At 43.0% G+C, this 18,165-nt stretch overlaps 3 protein-coding genes across 4 annotated transcripts in view; all 3 read left to right on the top strand.

Moving 5' to 3' along the window:
• The first annotated feature begins 78 nt into the window (after nt 1-78).
• On the top strand, nt 79-1,858 carry znrd2 (zinc ribbon domain containing 2). 2 transcript variants are annotated; one of them, XM_070917916.1, is made up of 5 exons: nt 79-110; nt 606-757; nt 849-933; nt 1,113-1,349; nt 1,398-1,858. In XM_070917916.1, the coding sequence occupies exons 1-5, from the start codon at nt 95-97 to the stop codon at nt 1,541-1,543; spliced, it is 636 nt and encodes a 211-aa protein (XP_070774017.1). In that variant the 5' UTR covers nt 79-94; the 3' UTR covers nt 1,544-1,858. The 2 variants fall into 2 exon arrangements, with proteins under 2 accessions (XP_070774017.1, XP_070774016.1); XM_070917915.1 differs by having other exon boundaries at nt 1,113-1,858.
• A 1,163-nt stretch (nt 1,859-3,021) lies between these two features.
• fam89b (family with sequence similarity 89 member B) lies at nt 3,022-4,102 on the top strand. Its single transcript, XM_070917630.1, has 2 exons — nt 3,022-3,479; nt 3,821-4,102. Exons 1-2 carry the CDS (start codon nt 3,225-3,227, stop codon nt 4,100-4,102), a joined length of 537 nt encoding a protein of 178 aa, XP_070773731.1. The 5' UTR covers nt 3,022-3,224.
• Nucleotides 4,103-7,125: 3,023 nt separating this feature from the next.
• Nucleotides 7,126-18,165, top strand: part of ehbp1l1b (EH domain binding protein 1-like 1b) — a 28,530-nt gene continuing 17,490 nt past the window's right edge. Inside the window, exons 1-7 of the mRNA XM_070917628.1 lie at nt 7,126-7,229; nt 10,830-10,887; nt 11,002-11,097; nt 11,782-11,835; nt 12,343-12,521; nt 12,888-13,006; nt 16,960-17,116. Coding sequence (XP_070773729.1) covers nt 7,126-7,229; nt 10,830-10,887; nt 11,002-11,097; nt 11,782-11,835; nt 12,343-12,521; nt 12,888-13,006; nt 16,960-17,116 — 767 coding nt within the window. The remainder of the gene's footprint in view (nt 7,230-10,829; nt 10,888-11,001; nt 11,098-11,781; nt 11,836-12,342; nt 12,522-12,887; nt 13,007-16,959; nt 17,117-18,165) is intronic.

Here is an 18,165-nt window from a genome sequence, read left to right as displayed (position 1 = left end):
AGTAGGTTTGTATTCCGCCAGCAAAATCAATGAAGAAGAAACGAAACGTGACGCCTCTGACGTCATCACGCACAACGTGTATCACTGAGGCAACATGGCTCTGAATGGAGGTTTGTGAACTTATGCGCTTAGAAGCAAGCTAACTTTGACTTTTCTCCCATTCACCTCTATTGTCGTTGAAGAACTATTTTGGCACGTGTAGGCAATGATTCTCGTGTGTAATTTAATTGTTGCTAGGATACGTCGTCACCACCATATAGGTAACCGTTAGCTGACGTTAGCCCGGTTGATTTGCTAGCTAGCTTATCACATCCAAGCAGAACACTGCGGCAATGCTAATCACACTTAAAAACAACATAACGTTGACCGAAGTGTTGTATACAAATGTTCTACAAAAAGTGTTGTAAAATCTAGTTAATAAAATCAGCTAAGTGCTAACAGCGATAAACAATATATACACACATTACAGCAGTGCTGTAGGGGGGACTAACGTTAGTATCACAGCAACAGCACTGCATTTTGTGAGGATAATAGTGGAATGCAGTACAGTGTCTATGTAAGTGCAATACGGTTCAGTTAAACCAGCTCTTTGTTTCTGACCCCAGATGATAAGGACTTTGAGTGGGAGCCTCCAACAGAGGCAGAGATGAAGGTGATCCAGGCTCGCAGGGAGCGACAAGACAAAATCAGCAAGCTGATGGGAGACTACCTGCTCAAAGGATACAAGATGCTGGGAGAGTGCTGTGATGTGTGTGGGGTGAGTGAAGGTGGAAGTGCCTTTTTAATAATGTAGTAAAGGAGGAGTGGTGTAACATGTGTGTGGCAATAAGTTTGTTTTGTGTTTCCAGACTATTCTTCTCCAGGACAAACAGCAGAAAAACTACTGTGTCTCATGTCAGGAGCTGGACTCTGATGTTGACAAGGACAACCCTGGTAGACACAACTCACACGCTCACATTTAATGCACATGAGTAATATATTATGTCTTATCTCTTGTCTTCTGGTCCATCATCTCACATTTTATTCTTTATACTGTCTCCTCCATTGTTGCTCTTCTTGCCTTGAGCTTTTTGTAAATGTTATTTATGCTTGTTCCCATGTTTCTCTCTCAGCTCTGAATGCTCAGGCAGCATTGTCCCAAGTGAGAGAGAGACAGCTTGCAGCCCAGTCCCCTGCATCGTCCCAGGCCCCTGAACTCAATGGAGTCCCCAGCAGCAGTCAGGCAAGTGTGTCAGTTCCCAGACCGGAGCACTGTGAGGGGGCTGCCGCGGGGGGAAGGGCTGCCCTGCTACCACCTGCTGTCCCTTCTCCTCCAACTCCTGCCTCTACCACAGCCGTGGCACCTACTCGTCCCCCAGTTTGTCCACAGATCGCTGCCCTCCGACCTGTGTTGCAAGAAGCTGAGGAAGCGGTTCTAACCAAACTTCGCTGGGCCACTACCCAGCTACAGAGTTCGGCCTCCCTGGAGTCAAGTATCCAGCTCTGCAGCCTCATCGCCAGCTGTGCCAGCTCACTGCGCAGCCTCAAGGAGCTCAGCCAGTAACCATCATGGAAAATGTTGAAACCATGGATTAACGGGAACGCTGTTTCCACTTGCCTCTGTCCTGGAATACTGACTCTGGTTCATCTCTCTTTGACTGAATCCTTGCATAGAGCTGAATTCAAAATTGCACTTGAAATAGGATTAAAATGTCAAAAGTTGCTCTTCAGTTAACATACCGATATGGCAGAAATATCATGTTACATGGTTTCATAATATGTTACAGATGTTTGAACGTTTGACTGTTTTTGTCAATTTGTAAGTTATGATAAAAGCTGAACATTTCTAAATGAACATGCGTTGTTGGTATAAATTACATCTGGCTATTAAATCATTTTAAAATAAAACTTAATCTAATCTTAATCTGTTGTATTTCCATAGTTGATTGGCTTTAATTAATTCAAAATGGCCACCAAATTGACACATCTGTCTTCTGATTGGTTGTTCCGTAGAATCCAAAACATGGTGTAGCTGAAACCCCAGTGCACAAATGCCTGTACAACTGTGTGTCTGCACAAGCAAGCGTGTCTGTGCTGATACACAACATACTCCAAGACTGTAAGTCAGCAGTTAAAATGTAAAGTCTGTTGGTATAGTGTGCATTTTACTACTTAGTGTTCAGTCTGGCGCTCAGATAGATTTCCGTTGTCTCAGACCCTGTGATGATACAGATTGTCAGATTGTGTGCTGGCAGTTATGAGGTTTTTATTGTAAATATATTTGATACATGATGGTGATGATGGTCATGTGCTTCAGTCATGCTTCTATGAGACAGGGCAACATCCAGGAGTCAGACTCATAATGCTTTGTTCATGGAAAAATATCTAGAGCAAATAAACTGAACTATACGTCAATAGACAGCACTTCATATTAGATTAAAAGCCAGCTTCAGTGTTGTTCAAGGCAGTTAAGTTTTCTAATTATGTACCTGAATAAAGCTTTGCCTGTTCAGGAGGTCTGCAGTTTGTTTCTTTCCACAAGAGGGCTCCAAAAGCAAAAAAGTCATTAAGTTTGTTAATTGGAAAAGGCTGTATTTAAACAAGTACAATTTAAGCACCAATAAACATGTACATTGCGTTTGTGTTTAAAATGTGTCCTGTGAATTACAGTTAGAACTGCAGCCAACTTGCAGTGGCAATTAAGTTATTGACGCTTTTATTAATTAATTTGTTTATTTATTGTTTCTTTAATGTTGCTAATTTATCCGTCTGGCCAACCGTTGCGTTATTTGGCATGTCGGTGTTGGAGAGCCTGAGTGGATTTCTTTGTGTTGTGACACCGACAGCCTCCCTTTCCCTCAGACGCAGACTGTAGCGGGGCGTGGCGCGGACACTGCCGTGCGGAGCTGGGGACCGTCGGTGAACTCTCCCACACAAAGGAGAGGAAACAAAACAAAGCCGGGAAGCCCGACATTAACCCGGAGTTCATTGCTTCTGCTGGGCCCTCTCACACCCAGAAAACAGGGATGCATTGACTTGCTTTTGCCTTTGAAAAGCCGGTTTCCAAGACTTGAGACATCGCTCTGTTCTGCTGAAGGAAAACAGCACCTCGGGGTGATGGTGAGACAGCATAAGGCGTTAGACTGTACGTGCATTTGTAAGTGATCCATGTCCTGTTTTCCCGAGAGATCCGTGCAGAAACTGCGGCGCTGCGTCTCCTGCTGAGTCCGCCGCGCATCGTCGTGATGAACGAGAGTCGGCCCGGCGCGGCTGACTGTCCGGTGGGCGGTGTCTCCTCGGTGGATGGGCTGCCGCCGCTGCCCAAAGGCCTGAACGGCATCCTGAACTCCAGCGGCGGGTCGTGGCGGGACATCGAGAAGGTGCACAGCAAGAGAGCGCGCATCCAGGCCGACATCAGCCGGGGCGGCGGGGACGCGCCGCGCGGTTACAGCAAACCGGGCGGACTGGACGCGGCTCTGGCTCTGCTGCGGAAAGAGATGGTAAGGTGGTCTGATCCTGCCTACATGTCTGTCTGTGTCTGTCTGAATAGCACACAAATTCAATGTTCTGTACAAAGAAAACGTGCAGTTGCCCCTTTCTGCTTCACACAAATCTGCATTTAAGCACTTATTATGATGAGAGGCTGTGAAACACCTCTAACAGTTTTCTTCAGTGGATAGAGTTTCAGTTTTCAGAAGTTGCTCAGTTGTTACCTCGAGCTAAGATTATTTTGTCAAACTACTATTTCCAAGGTCAAAAATGAACTTTCACACTAAAGTTTCCTCATTCGCTGTGTAACGTTTGATGGTCAGAACAGATATCTTGTGTTTGTGTGCAACAGGTCGGTCTGCGTCAGCTCGACATGTCTCTGCTGAGCCAGCTGTGGTCTCTCCATGAGGCCATCCAGGAGTACAAGGGCTCCTCGCTTCTGTCTGAGGCCTCGTTCAGTGCTGATAATGGATACTCTGAGGAGGAGGAGGAGGAGGAGGATGAAGTAGAGGACATAGATGAAGAGGTGACGGGAGTTCTCTCACAGCCTCCTTCTTCCCCGTCCTCGTCTCTGCCCCCACTCAGCAGCAACTCCAGGGACCAGTGGATCAAAGACTCCTTTCATGCTGCCTGATGAAGATACGCTCCATCCGCTATTCGCTGTGGAGACACCTTTACTAGTCCTCAAAGTTCATGTCTCTTACTGTCCCTTTAGGCTCCATTTACAGTTTTTATGCCATTCATCGCTTGTCCAGATAATATGTCCAGTAAATAGCCTATATTCTTTTTTTACTCAACGTATGTGGCCTTTGCAGATGCGTCCACTTGCACGTTTTTTCTCTCATTTTGATATCCGGGTTGAATTCAGCTTTGGTTCGTCGTGGTTACACTTGCACCGGGACAGCAATCTGATTAGTTCAAGAAGCATGAAGTGACCTAAAGGGGACCCTGACAGTTGTCTATAGTGTTTGGATACACCTTGTTTTCTCCACACACACTACATGTCAATGTATAATAATGGGTAACGTAAAGTATCAGGGTTTTTGAGCTAAACAGGGTCCAAAATTGTTTTAGGCAGATAAATGAGCGATGGTGAGTTAATTTGAAAATAATTAAAAATACACATGTATTTTATATTTACCACTATAGTTTTTCTTGCTGTGGGCCAATCGCATGAAAGCAAATCAACGGCTCTGTATTACAGGCTGTTTACTGGCTGTTTATTAGCATCTAAACTTGCACTCCCTGGGTGTTGAATTTGCCATCTGTTGTATGTTGCAGCAGAAATGAAGCCAACTAACAGAGGAAAAAAATCAAGACAGAGACAAGTGAGACCAGATGGGCTCTTCGTTGCATAATGTACATGCTACTACATGCTGTCTGCTTGGCATTGAAATCAAGCTGGGCGGAATATTTCTGAGCATTATTGTGACATCTGTGAATGCAGTTGTGGGTTGAAATATACACCTGATGATTCATGATGACATGTTCTGTAAATCGAGCAGGATAATCTTTCCTATGACACTTTATTCACGGCCATTTAGTGTCTTGACTGAAGAGCAGAAGTGCTGTCAACCAATAATCTGTATTCTCTTTCTTTCTACGAGCGTTTGACATCGTATACACATTTTTCTCACCCAAATATGAGAAGGAATTATTTTAAAAACTATGTTTAGCTTGTCATTCTGTCAAACCAGACATCTATAAATCCCCCCAACTGAAAATACTTTTTTTGTATCTAACTCTTAAAATAAAACTACAGCGTTTACCACAAACGTACAGTATTTCTGTGTGTGAATTAAAGGTAATCAGAGGATGATGTTGCAAAATATGACCAACAGGGGACACACTGTCTACAGCACAAGGCCTCCTCCTCTGAGGTCACGCTGCAGCCGAGTGGAGAATACCATTTGCTGTGGAGGGAGCAGGAATGAAGGGGAGTGACGCTCGAGTAGAAAGTCTCATGCTGCTCTCTATTTATAATCAACATATGTTGTGGTTATTGTTAGAATCTATCTGCCTCTCTGTCTCTCTCTCCGTTAGCTCTCCATCTCTTCATCACTGCGCATGTTTTTGTGACACTTGCGTTTCTTTCCTCTCACCTGTTTGCATCTTTCTTTATCTGCCTCTTTCTTTTTTTTGTCGTCCATTTCTATTGACTATTGCTGTTCTTATCACGCCACGCAGTTACACTAACAGTTAGTGTACTACAGTGAGTGATTATTAAAATAAATAGACATCAGACTGGAGGCCAGGGCAGTGGATGTCAACAGGGAGAGCTGGGGAGGACAATAAGGTCTTAGTGGGGGCTGCAATACAATGAACGGTGAGATCAGGAAATACCCCCCAAGTTGAAAAAATAAACACAACACAAGAGAGGACACTTTTATGGGACAACACAAAGGTCTGAGTTAGATTCAAAGCATCAAATTTGGTGTAAAGTAGCTGCACAGAGGTCTGGTCTGTTTACAAGGAAGTATATTGAGAGAAGGAAGCCATACAAGCTGCATGTACTGAGAGCAGCAATGCACCTCTGAGTACTGGACCCACAGTGTAATATTAGACCAAATCTGAGTCATGAGAGAGTTGCTGCTGCCCTGCACTCCTCCACCACAGCTGCCTCTGTCCATCCATCCATCCCTGTTACCCCCCCACCTAAAAATACACTCCTGCTCTCACTGAGGAAAATCCCTTGACCTAGCCTGAACACACACACACACACACTGACTGGAGTCGGTTGGCCATGGAAACTATTCCCCTGTTAACTGGATGAAACACACTTTTCTGGGTGACGCAAGTGAAACACAGGAAGTGACTTGAGTTCTAACTATGAGCTCAATTTTAAGTAAACAACGTGTGTATTTCACGCCTTGGGGCTTTCATTATAACCCTTGTAGCCTAAAAGGAGATCTGAGTCTGCAGAGCTGATTAAGTGAAACAGTCAGATAAGCCTTTCCCAGTGACACAGACAGTCAAGATCAAAGTCTACAGGTATGACTGCAGACTGTTACCTCAGCGCCTGCACACACCGCCTGTAAGCAGCGAGATAGAAACTTTTGCATGCTGCTGCTGCATCACCACCTCTTTGCATATCCTGTCTCACTCCCTGCCTGTCTCTCTGCCGCTGCCTGTTGCCACTGACGGAAAGAGGGAGGGGGAACGCACTCGCGAGGACCTACATTATTACAGCGAGGCTTGACTAAGCGGAGCTGCGTCCATGTGGATCGCTGCCAGACAGCCCGAGGGACGAGTTGTCAATGAGAGCTCCTGCGGTTGTTTGGTTGAAACTTTAGCTTCACGTCAGGCGTTTTACAGCCCGCCTGAATGACAGCGAGCAGGGCGGGATTGGTTCCTCTTTGATGCCGGCCTAATTGCCACTTCTGTTCGGTACACGGCTCTCTCTGTTCGGTACACGGCGACATTTCTCTCTTTTTGTTTCTGAGCGTGATTCAACTTATTGCCAATGAGCGCGTGTTGTGTCTTGTGTGAAGTTCATCATCATCATCATCAGCAGCAGCAGCAGCAGAAGAAGAAGAAGAAGGAGACCTTTTAAGGAGACAGCGGACAAAGTTGGATTATTGTTGCGCAGAGGAGGAGTGTGTGTGTGTGCTTTCTTTCTTTTTCTGTCTCCTCATTTTCATTTAACCAGAGGAAGTTATGACTTCGGTGTGGAAAAGACTGCAGCGAGTTGGTAAAAAGGCTTCAAAGTTTCAGTTTGTCGCCTCTTACCAGGAACTGGTCTTGGAGTGTAACAAGAAATGGTGAGTTTTGGAGACAATATTACTTCCAACAGGTTTTCTGCTCTGTTGTCCCATATGAAAGTTTTTCACTGTTTGAGATGTAAACACCCCCGAGGTTCAGTATGTTATTAGCTGTAATAACACTCAATTATGTTTATTCTCGTGTTGTGGCTCTTTCCGCTACACTGAGAAGGGTGAGGGCGTCCCTCAGCTGTTCCGGAGTGACTGCGGGTTCGATTCCCGACCCCGCCTATCGATAAAGTGTGTGTGTGTGTGTGTGTGTGTGTGTGTGTGTGTGTGTGTGTCAGAGAGGCAGTTATCAGTAATCAATCTATCATTAGGATCATTGATCTTTAAAGACTCATGCTGCCTGTTAAAATCATTTGATATTAAGAATAACATTTGAGACATTTGAGTCTCTGTAAGTCACAATATTGGCAGACATGCAAACAATACGACACTAAATAGTTGTGAGTGTTTTATTGTCATCTTATATTTAATCTGAATGTATTGTATACAAATGCAGTGCCTGTGGTGCATCCTGAGTAAGATTTTGTTTTACATTCAACATCAATATTTCAATAACAGCAGTAGACTCGATTGTCTCGCTGTTGTTGTCTTTTCAGAGATGCAATCAAATCACTTAACAGTGCTCAAGCTGTGTAGGGCTTCCCCCTCTTGTGCAATTTCCTGTTTTATGAAACATTTGGGAGGTGGCCAGGTGATGCAGCGTGGACCATTATTCAGCTCTGACATGCACATTGAACAGATGAAATAAATCAGAATTGTCAGCTTCGGGCCTCTTGGGTCAAGCTTAAAAGGGAAAACTGGGAATAATATCAACATCACTAAATCTTGTTTGCATTATTGACTCTGTCTGGAGCCTGTTTACCTTTTTATTGTTATATTGAAAATCTTATAACATAAATTGCAGTATTGTCTGATAAAGAGGAAGTTTCTCTAGTATCTTTAAACTTTTGCCCACATGTCAGTCCTCAAGGACCTCTGGGTATATTCAAGGAACCTTGCTTGCTTGGGGGGTTCCTGGAGGAACCTTTAACAGCTCAAATTAGAGGAGAGGTTACTGGAGGAAACTTTAGTAACTCAGCTCCGTCTTATCTGTTCAGATTACATTCAAGGATGGAATAATTGTGTAAGCGGCTCGTCAGTAGCATGATAAGACACATAGATTGCAACGACTGAAGGCTCTCGTCAATAAAGTTTCAGAGTTTGATCAGCAGCAGAGAGCTCGTGTTGTCTGGACACTGAGAAGGGAAGGGACAAAAAGAGGGACAACTCCCATATGTGATGAAATCAGAGTTTAAAAGCCTTCACCAGTAAGCTGAAGTCAGGAACCACAGAGAGAAGGAGAAGTGAGGAAAGATTAATCTCAAGTTTCAGTCATATTACTTCAGGCATGTGGTGTTTTAGTTCTGATTAAACTCTGTATTCAGTGTCAGAGGTCACTGACACTTAAAGATCACATCAAACATCAGAGGCAGGAAATGAACCCTTGGCCACGAGGGGGGTTTAAAATGTCCCACAAGTCACATGTTTGTGTACAAGTTGTGTGAGTGTGTGTGTTTGAGGGGGGTTGTTCTAATTTAGTGCTATGATTTGAGACCATTGGCTTTGCTAGAGACTGTCACCCACACAGACTTGTTACTGAGGCGCATATTTAGACTTTGGATGTGATGATCTGCAACTGTGGCTCCTCTGCTAAAGTAGTACTGTAATGGGGTATTCCTACTGTATTTATGAAATATCTAAAGCAGCTGCAATCATTATATTTATAACAACAATGTGACAATAAAAGTTGTCTTACAGAGAATTATCACCTGAGTCTGCAGCTCCACTCGGCTTTACGGAGCTTTATAGCGAGTTTCAGCTCATTGTTTAGCTGTCCGGACTGCAACTTTACTGTCTTGGTTCACTGTCACTGCTCTCACTGCGTCACGTACACTTCCTGCTCAGCACCAAATGGCAGACAGACACAGTTAGAGACTAGCTGGTGAAAACAGTGGAGAATTTAGGCGATTAAGAGCCAGGTATTTCCCTTTGGAGTTGGTGGAGACAAACAGAGCTAAAAGAGAGTGAATAGTGGGCTTAAATTTGCCAGGTGGACACAAACACGACTCCAAATGAATGATAATGTTGCTCCATGACTGCTGGATGTGTAAACAAGCAACTATTTGCTAAAAAGCTTGTCATATCAACATAACAAGACGACGCTGTCTTCACAACCAGTTTCCACGGCCCCCAAGCAGCCAAAAAAATCTGTGATTGCATGTATAAATTGTATTAAAGACAGGAAGTGTATACGGTCATATTTACATGATAGCATGACTGGAAGAACAAGTTATTCTCCACCACGAGCTCTATTGGATAAAAGAAACAAAAACACAGAGGGGCAGAAGTCAGAAAATGATAAAGTGGTGTTGACAGTGTGGTGCCACAGACATAATTAAAGAAATAAAGGCAACAGCACTTCTTTTCACTGTAACACTAGGAGAGTTTCACGTGACAAAAACATGAGATAGGTTTAGTGAGTAAGTTCATCTCTTTTACTGTCTGTTTATCGCTCCTCCAGTCAGCTGTGGAATATAACAATCGTCTGCTAAATAACAAAAACACCAACCACAATGTACAGTAATGACATGTTGCTAAACTGTGTTACAGCCCTAATGTTGGCCTGCGTCAGACCAGTCGTAGCTCTCTGCCATTGCCCATTGTTCGTGATCTCACTGGTACAGACGATGTTGTTGTGTCTTTGTGTGTTTCAGATCATACTCTTCTTTTCTTTTCTTCTTCCTCGTCCCTCCCCTCCATCACCGCTGCTCTGTGCTGCCTGTCAGGCTATTTCTGATGCCACTCCTGACCCCCTAACACACATACCACATAAACACATGTGCACACACACACACACTCACATGGCCCTATTTGATACACTACACTGATACACTGAAACTTGAGACAATATTCAGCATCTATAAACTACTGCTATTAATATCCTAAAGAACATCCGTAGGTGTTAAAATGGTTGTAAAGATAAATTATTTAGAGTTGGCTGTGAGGTTTTAAGAGTGCTTTTCTTGTGAAGGGGGTTCCTTCTTCCTGTCAAGAGGCACGTCAAATACACACACGAGGTCACATAACTCTGCAGCTTCCAGTTTCACTTCCTGTGCTGCAGAGGACTGAGAAAATACAATGGAAACACATGTACACATGTTACCAACACACACATAAAAGAGCCGCACTCACACACTCACACACACACACACACACACAGGTTATACATCGTGTAGCCTGATTACAGATAAACAGCCGCTGTATAAATGAAACATATCAATACCATGTGCTTACAACCATCTGCATAAACACACTCACACACACATCTTGTCTTTGACTCCAAGGCATTATCATTCAACAGTCATAAGACCTTCTGTTAGACCTTGTGTCGTCTCATTTGTATAATATCCACTTTGTTTGGACACGTTGTTATTTAATGAAGTTGGAAACGTTTGTCGTCCATGTGTCTTTCACTGAGTTACTGATGTCGCTTCTTTGTTTTGACAGATGTCAGATCTGTGTTTTGATCCACTTGTTTGTATGTTTCTGTAGGCAACCAGACAAGTTGAGGGTGGTGTGGACCAGAAGGAACAGACGCATGTGCTCAAAGGTGAAACCACTGAAACACTATAAATGTACACACACAAACACACACACACACACACACACACACACACACACACACACACACACACACAGTCTCACTATGTTGTTTGTTGTGCAGCTCCACAGTTGGCAGCCTGGAATCAAGAACCCCTACAGGGGCATGGTGGTGTGGCCGGTCCCAGAGAACATCGACATCTCTGTGACACTCTTCAAGGTACCAGAACCAGAACAACACTGTTTACACTGTTCACACTATACAGACAGATGACAAATAAGAGGAAATAAAACAAACAGATGTTTCCATCCAGGGACACACTGAACGTTTTGAGCGATATGAACGTTATGTGAATCAAATGCTATGGCCAAATGAAAATCTGTGGGAGATTTTGGAGCGGCGCATTAGAAAGAGCTCTCCACCACCATCATCCAAAAAGTCAACCATGAATCACAAAACAAACATAGATGAATTTTATATATATAAAAAGATTAACTGTATATTTATTCCCAATACTCATGTATACCTGTACATAACTGTGTGTGAGTGTGTGTATATCTATATATATATATATATATATATATATATATATATATATATATATACACACTCACAAAGTTATGTACAGGTATAACAAAAAGAAATGGGAATGTATTTACAAGTAGGTGCTAAACAATTAAGTAAGATATTGGCTAATAATCGCATGTATAAACAATAATTTACAGTTGTAGAATAATATACTGTACATGTTTGTCACATTTACACATTTGGCATAAAGAGTCTGTGTTATACAACCAGATGAGCGAATTCATGCATTCATTAAATGGCAACATTTTCAAGGAAATAGATGGATGAAAGACACACAGTCAGAGGATGTTTATTGTTTTGTTCTCATCTTTTCAGGAGGTCAATGCTGATGAGTTTGAGGACAAAGAGTGGACCTTTGTCATTGAGGGTGTAAGTATCACTTGACTACATGTCTAACTGTTTCATAAGTAGTGAATTAACCCAACTTAATTATTTTCTCAATAAAATAACCAGGCTTGCTATAAATCTGACATTTTCACTACATTTCAGAGGAAAATATTGTACTTTCTCTTTACTATATTCATTTCACAGCTAAGATTAAGATTTTACAGGCAAAACACATGATCAGTATCTAAAATAGGATTGATTGTTATAGATTAAACTGAGCAAAAGTTAAAATCAGCTCTGCCTCAACCAGCTACACTATTAGTACTGCTTACATGTAATAATCACACGGGCCATCCTGCATTATGTGTACTTTTACGTTTAATACTTGAAATACATTTTACACCATTAGTTCTGTACTTTTGAACATTTTGATTGCAGGACTTTTACTTGTAATGTAGGATTTATTTTGTGTGGTATTTTTACTTCTACCTCAGTAAATAATCTGAATCTACATATCGTGGTTGCTTTTTTTTTGTCGGTCATGTGAAGGAGAACAAGGGGCATCGTAAGGTGCTGGCATCAGCAGACATCAACCTGAAGCGGTTTGCCAGTCCGACGCCGACACAGACCGACCTGACGCTGAAGCTGAAGCCGCTGTCCGTCAAAGTGGTGGAGGCCACGCTCAAGCTGTCGCTGTCGTGTGTCTTCGTTCGTGAGGGAAAAGCCACGTGAGTTATATTGACGTACTACACTAATAGCAGAGGTTATGGCAGTTTTTGTTATTGTGACAAGAGTATTTATGTTTTTCATGATGTCTATGTGCAGATTGATAGCTGTTGCACAAAGATGATGCGTCTCCAATGTCATGATGTTTATCCCAGATAGTCGTGCTTCAATAACACATACTTCAACATCAAGTGTTTCTCCTGTATTTGTGTGTAGCTGTTGTGAGTAATAAGGGTTGATAGGTTGATAAATGAAGCCTCAGCCACGTTTGATATACTCGCCTTGTTATTGAGTGTTTCCTGTTTGTGGAGATGTCACGAGAGCATCACTAAGTAATGGTGTGATAAATGTTTGTCCTTGTTCCTCAGTGATGAAGACATGCAGAGTCTGGCCAGCCTGATGAGCGTCAAACCCACAGATATCGGCAACCTGGACGACTTCAATGAAAGCGATGAAGAGGAGGACAAGAAGTCTGTCACTGCTGCAGGTAGGCAGACTTACACAAACACTGCGTCACCTCTCTGATCTTCACTGGGAATGATTTCCTCTCTGACATTTCTTCCTCCTCTACCTCCGTCACTTCTTCTGGTCTACTCTTTTCTGGCTGCTGCAGTCGTCCCACACACTCTAACTCGCCCAAATCGCCCTGCTCCCCCTCCACCTGACAAGCGAAGCTCCACTGGACCCACTTTTACAGCCTCAGGTAGCTTCCTCTTCGCCTTTTCTTTCACTCGCTGCAGCTGTTTGTTTCTCTTCCAGAGAGTAAGAGGTGTGAACGGTCTGTCTGTTATTGGGAGGCTCAGTTTATATTACAGTATTTCACACTCTCACGCCATTTGTTCTGCATGCCACATATTTCTCAGCCAGACATTAAACGCAATTGAGCATCATGTGATGATAGACTGATGCCACCAATGTATGGAAGTTTGTTTGGAGGCATGAAAAGCTTCATCTGCAACATGGCACACAGAGGTTATAGTGTCCAGAGAAACATTACTGTAACAGCATGAAAACTAAGTATAACAGCAGCTCAAATCACCACAACAACGACATCTTGTGCCTTTTTTTAGAGTTAATTAAATTACATGTTCATGGTCCATTTCAAATGTTTACTGTACGTCTTTGTGGTGTCTCTGTCAGCTGGTGCAGCAGCAGTGCTGTACTGAAATGTTAATATTTAAAAAAAATAGTTGCATGGTATTCAGGCGTATTGTTATCCGAATATGCACCAGTGGTGGAAGAAGTATGAAGATCATTTACTTAAGCAGAAGTTGTAATACAACATTACATCCATTTTTAGGTGGTAAGTACAGAAGTATTAATAGCAAAATATACCTAAAGTATCAAAAGTAAAAGCACTCATTATGCAGATTGCCCCCTCTTATACTGATCTTTAAATCTTCTAAAATGAGCATCTGTATGTTGAAACAAGAGAAAATAAGGCAGGTCACTGCACTAGAATGATTAAAAGTTGATTTTAAAACATTTTTGAATTATGCTACTGCATTGAAACGGGTTGAAATATGAATTCGCCAATCATATATAATACACTTTTTATAAGTAAAAAATCCTAAGTTGTAGACTAACATGACTTGATAAGACAGAGATGTTTATCATTGGGAAATGAAACCTGTTGGAAAAGCTGCTTTTGTTTTGTATGAAAAATAATGCAAAATATGCAAAGTAACCGCTAACTATAACTGTCAGATAAAGAGGTACAGTACTCGAGTAAATGTACTGAATTACTTTCCACCACTGATGTGCAAATATTTACAGCTGAAATGCATTCAAATCATCAACTTTTTTCTTTTTTCTGTACTGCAATGTGGCAACTCGGTCATACTGAGATTAAACGGCATGTCGTATTTGAAATTCAAATAAAAGTCAGTGACAGTGACCGAGCTGTTAAGTTGCAGTTAGAGGTGAATGTCTGCACGTAGAGTAAAATGATGAGGTGAAATGTAAAGTAGAAGATAGTTCCATATTTTGTTTGTGGTGACATTCAAACAAGCGAGTCATGTGATTAACAAAGGATCCTCATGACGGTAAAACAATATGGGATCCCAACTGTAATGTCATTTTCATTATTTCATTTTCATTCGCAATTCATTTTTCTTTCTGTCTTTTTCATCAAAAATCTGCTTTCACTGATCCATCCATACATCCATCCATCCTTCCATCTATTCATCCAGCCTGTGGAGGTGATGGCAGTCCTGCCAATCCTGCCGTCCACTCCCGCCCTCCTCTACCTATCGCTCCTCGCCCCTCGCCCCGTCGCTGCCGACACCCCTTCACCACCACCCCGGAGATCCAGCCGTCTCCTGGCCCCTCCCCTCAGCCCTCACCCAGATCCAAGCACAAAAAATCAGCCAACCCTCTTCTACCTGAGGCTCTTGCTTCTTCTGACCCACCACCTAATCCTCCAAGCTCCCAGATCACAGTAGCTGCTCCCTTAATCCAGAGCGTCTCCTCTGTGTTGCCTCTCTCTGATGTGTCTCCTGCAAATCCTCCATCCCCCAAATCCTCCAGCACGCCTTCTTCCCAAAACACTTCCTCTTCCCTTCATCCTCCATCTCCCAAATGCTCTGAATCTGTGTCTACTTCAGAGGAGCCTTCTTTAACAACGCCCTCTGTCCCCCTGAATTCTTGCTCAAATACTCCTTCTAAACTGCCCATTAAGACGTCCAGTGCCTCCGAAACAGGCACTACCTCATTAAGTCCCAGGAATATCATAACGTCATCCTCCACGGCTCCCCAAAAGTCTTCTCTCACTGTAACCACTACTATGACCCATAAGACTGTCTCCACTGCCCCCCAGCCTCTCCCACCCAAATCCTCCTCTCCCCCAAAGCCCACCCTGCCCTCTGAGCCTCCGTCGGCTCACCCTCCTCTCACCCGGACCCTCTCTCAGCCTCCCTCTCTGCCCAGAATCTTCCAGTCAGGCTCAGGAAAAGGTATCATCAGGCTGGCTGGCAGTCCGGCATGCTGCATGCTTTCCACTAACTAACGTGTGTGATGGTCTGGTTTGACCTCGTTTTCCACATGATTTAGCTTCATGCCAAGTCAAATACAGTATGTGCTATACTACTTATGTATAGTATGGTGTGTGAAATAACATAAACAATTAATTCAATACAAATATGTGGCTTACTAGTTCTTTATAAAAAAAAAAGGCAATGAGTGAATTACAAAACAATCTTTTTGGAAGTGTTGAACATTAAGCAAATTAAATAATGAATTCAGCTTTCTTAATGATATTGTAGTAAAAGCTTTGACACCACTAATTGTTGGACTGCTACACTGCATCAAATAGAGCCAAACTAAGGAGCTGTTCCTCGTCACTGTTGAGACTGCAGCAAACGTGTTTGTTCCTGACAGATACAGATCAATTATACAATTAGTAAAATGCATGATATAAAATTAGCTCTGCTGTTCCCCTCTCACTCTTTGCCTATGCATTGGTTTCTTTTTATTCTTCTTCTGATCATCTCCTCTTTCTACACTCCTTTCCTTTACTCAGTTCCTGTTTCACATCAACGGCGCCCCCCGGAGGTTCAAAGTGCAGATGATCTTACTTCAGCCTCTGGTTTGTCTCTGCTTTCACTTTCTAGACTAAAGAGATGTTGTTCCTGATATTCAAATCTTTAAAAAATCTCCTGTTCTTCTCTTCTCTCCTTCTCTGTTTGCTTCTAATGTCTTTCATCGTCTGTCCTCTCTACCAGGCCGTTCTCATATTTTTAGACCTCAGATTGTCAAGTCAATCGCCCGCCCCTCCTCTCCCTCTCCTTTTTCCGCTGATGCCCCTCCTCTCAAGTCAACACCTCCTCTCCCCAAATCTCACCCCTCTCTCTCAGAGTCAGGTAAACAATTACAAAACAATGATAAACCTTCTTATTTCTGTTCTTTCATAGTCTCCTATCACCTATCCTTTTCTCTTGCTTCTGCATTTTTCTCTGTTTCTCTGTGCTGTTTTCATTTCCCAACTTTTCCCTCTCCAGCTTATCTTTCCTGTCTTTCCTCTCTGCTTTCCTCAGGTGCTCAGGGGCCTTGGTTGACATCTGGCTCCGCTCCAATTGGCGGAGACATCACCCCCGTCCCTCTGCTGAGTAGCCCTGACCTTGATGCCCTCTGTGACCCCATGGTCCCAGCCCTCACTGCCTCCCTTCCACGCTCCTCTTCTCTTTCCACCTCAATTTTATTGTCCTCTCCTCACCCTCAGCTCGCTGTCTCTCCTTCTGCTCCTCCTGCTCAGATCAGCTCCTGTCAGTCAGGTACACCTGCCAACTAATCAAACAGTCTCCTGTCAGTGACATCATGCTTTTTGACGTGTGAAAATGTCGAATTTGGAAGCGGTTTTCATCAAAATAAACACACTTTCCTTCCTTTCTTATCACTTATGTTGTAAAATTAATTGTCTGAACTTGCTTTTGCTCTTTATAGGCTCAACGTTCCCGCTCACTCAAGCAGACAAGGAAACAAGCCGAGATGAAAACAACCGCACAACAGCCAACATCAGAATATCCAACCAGCCAATCAGACCAGCCCAGGATTCAAAGGCGGCCATCACAGAAAAACAAGCTGAACCAGCAACGATCAGGTGAGGTCCTGGCAGCATATCACATGAGTGTTTACATTTTGGATCGCTTGGTTTGGATCCTTAGATGTTTGGCCTTGAAATGCCGTGTGAGGAGAAAATGTGTCAGCAGGCCACCGAGCTGAAGAGGCGTCCGGAAGAGCGGTGGCAGCACTAAAAGAGCTTGGGAGAAACATCATAGGTGACAAAACTTGTAAAAGTCGGAAAAGATGACAAGCTTTTACAAAGCCAGAAGGCTCAGTTTCTTCTTGTTCTTGGGTTCTCCTCATGTTGATTGTGTAAAGAAATGGCTCAACATTTTGGGAAACACTGTTATTGTCTTTCTTACCGAGAGTTAGATGAGAAGATCGACACCACTCTCAAACCTGAACATTAAATATGAAGCTACAACCAGGAGACGGCTCAGCATAAATACTGGAATCAGGGGGAAACAGCTAGCCTGGCTCTGACCAAAGCTAACAAAATCCTACCAGCATATATTTATATCTTGGTTGTTTAATCCGTACAAAAAACAAAGTCCAGGAAGTCACTGCACCCAGCCAAGAAATAGTCTCACATATAACCAAACAAACAAGATGTAACATGCTAATTAGTGAGCTTTAGAGGTGCTGGTAGGCAAACTTTCAAACATGTTTGATATTTTAGAGTTCAAATCTGGATGATTACATCAGTACTTTCCTAGCGGGACCACAATAGCCAACAAGAGAGCCAAGCCTAAACAAGTCCTGGAGGAGCTGACAGTGTTGCCAAGCAACGGTAAACATTCTAGCCTTTGAGATTAGCGTTAGCTAGCATACTCTTGTTGACAGATATTAAAACTAAAAATCACCTCCAGTTCTCGCTCAAGAATAGACATCAGGTGTTGACTTTGCTCCTTCTGGCACAATAATCTTTATAATCGTCGTGTGTGATGCGCCATTATCTTGTGCATGTTTGAGATTATAGCGAAGAAAATCTGTGAAGTTTCTCCTTAATGTGCGTGATGCAACCCGATTTGAAAACTCCTGTAGTCTGAGCCGGGCTTTAGTGCTGATTGAGGCACACTTGCTTCA

This window comes from Enoplosus armatus, chromosome 13 (assembly GCF_043641665.1).
Source record: "Enoplosus armatus isolate fEnoArm2 chromosome 13, fEnoArm2.hap1, whole genome shotgun sequence".
Classification (NCBI taxonomy): domain Eukaryota; kingdom Metazoa; phylum Chordata; class Actinopteri; order Centrarchiformes; family Enoplosidae; genus Enoplosus; species Enoplosus armatus.
This window is presented reverse-complemented; position numbering and strand designations above follow the sequence as displayed.

Bases quoted from the DNA above. Each gene is read 5' to 3' on its own strand.
- fam89b (XM_070917630.1), top strand. From the start codon at position 3,225: ATGAACGAGAGTCGGCCCGGCGCGGCTGACTGTCCGGTGGGCGGTGTC. The intron at 3,480-3,820 runs GTAAGGTGGTCT...TGTGTGCAACAG, and splicing joins CTCTGCTGCGGAAAGAGATG to GTCGGTCTGCGTCAGCTCGA.
- znrd2 (XM_070917915.1), top strand. The intron at 758-848 runs GTGAGTGAAGGT...TTGTGTTTCCAG, and splicing joins AGTGCTGTGATGTGTGTGGG to ACTATTCTTCTCCAGGACAA. The intron at 934-1,112 runs GTAGACACAACT...TTTCTCTCTCAG, and splicing joins TGTTGACAAGGACAACCCTG to CTCTGAATGCTCAGGCAGCA.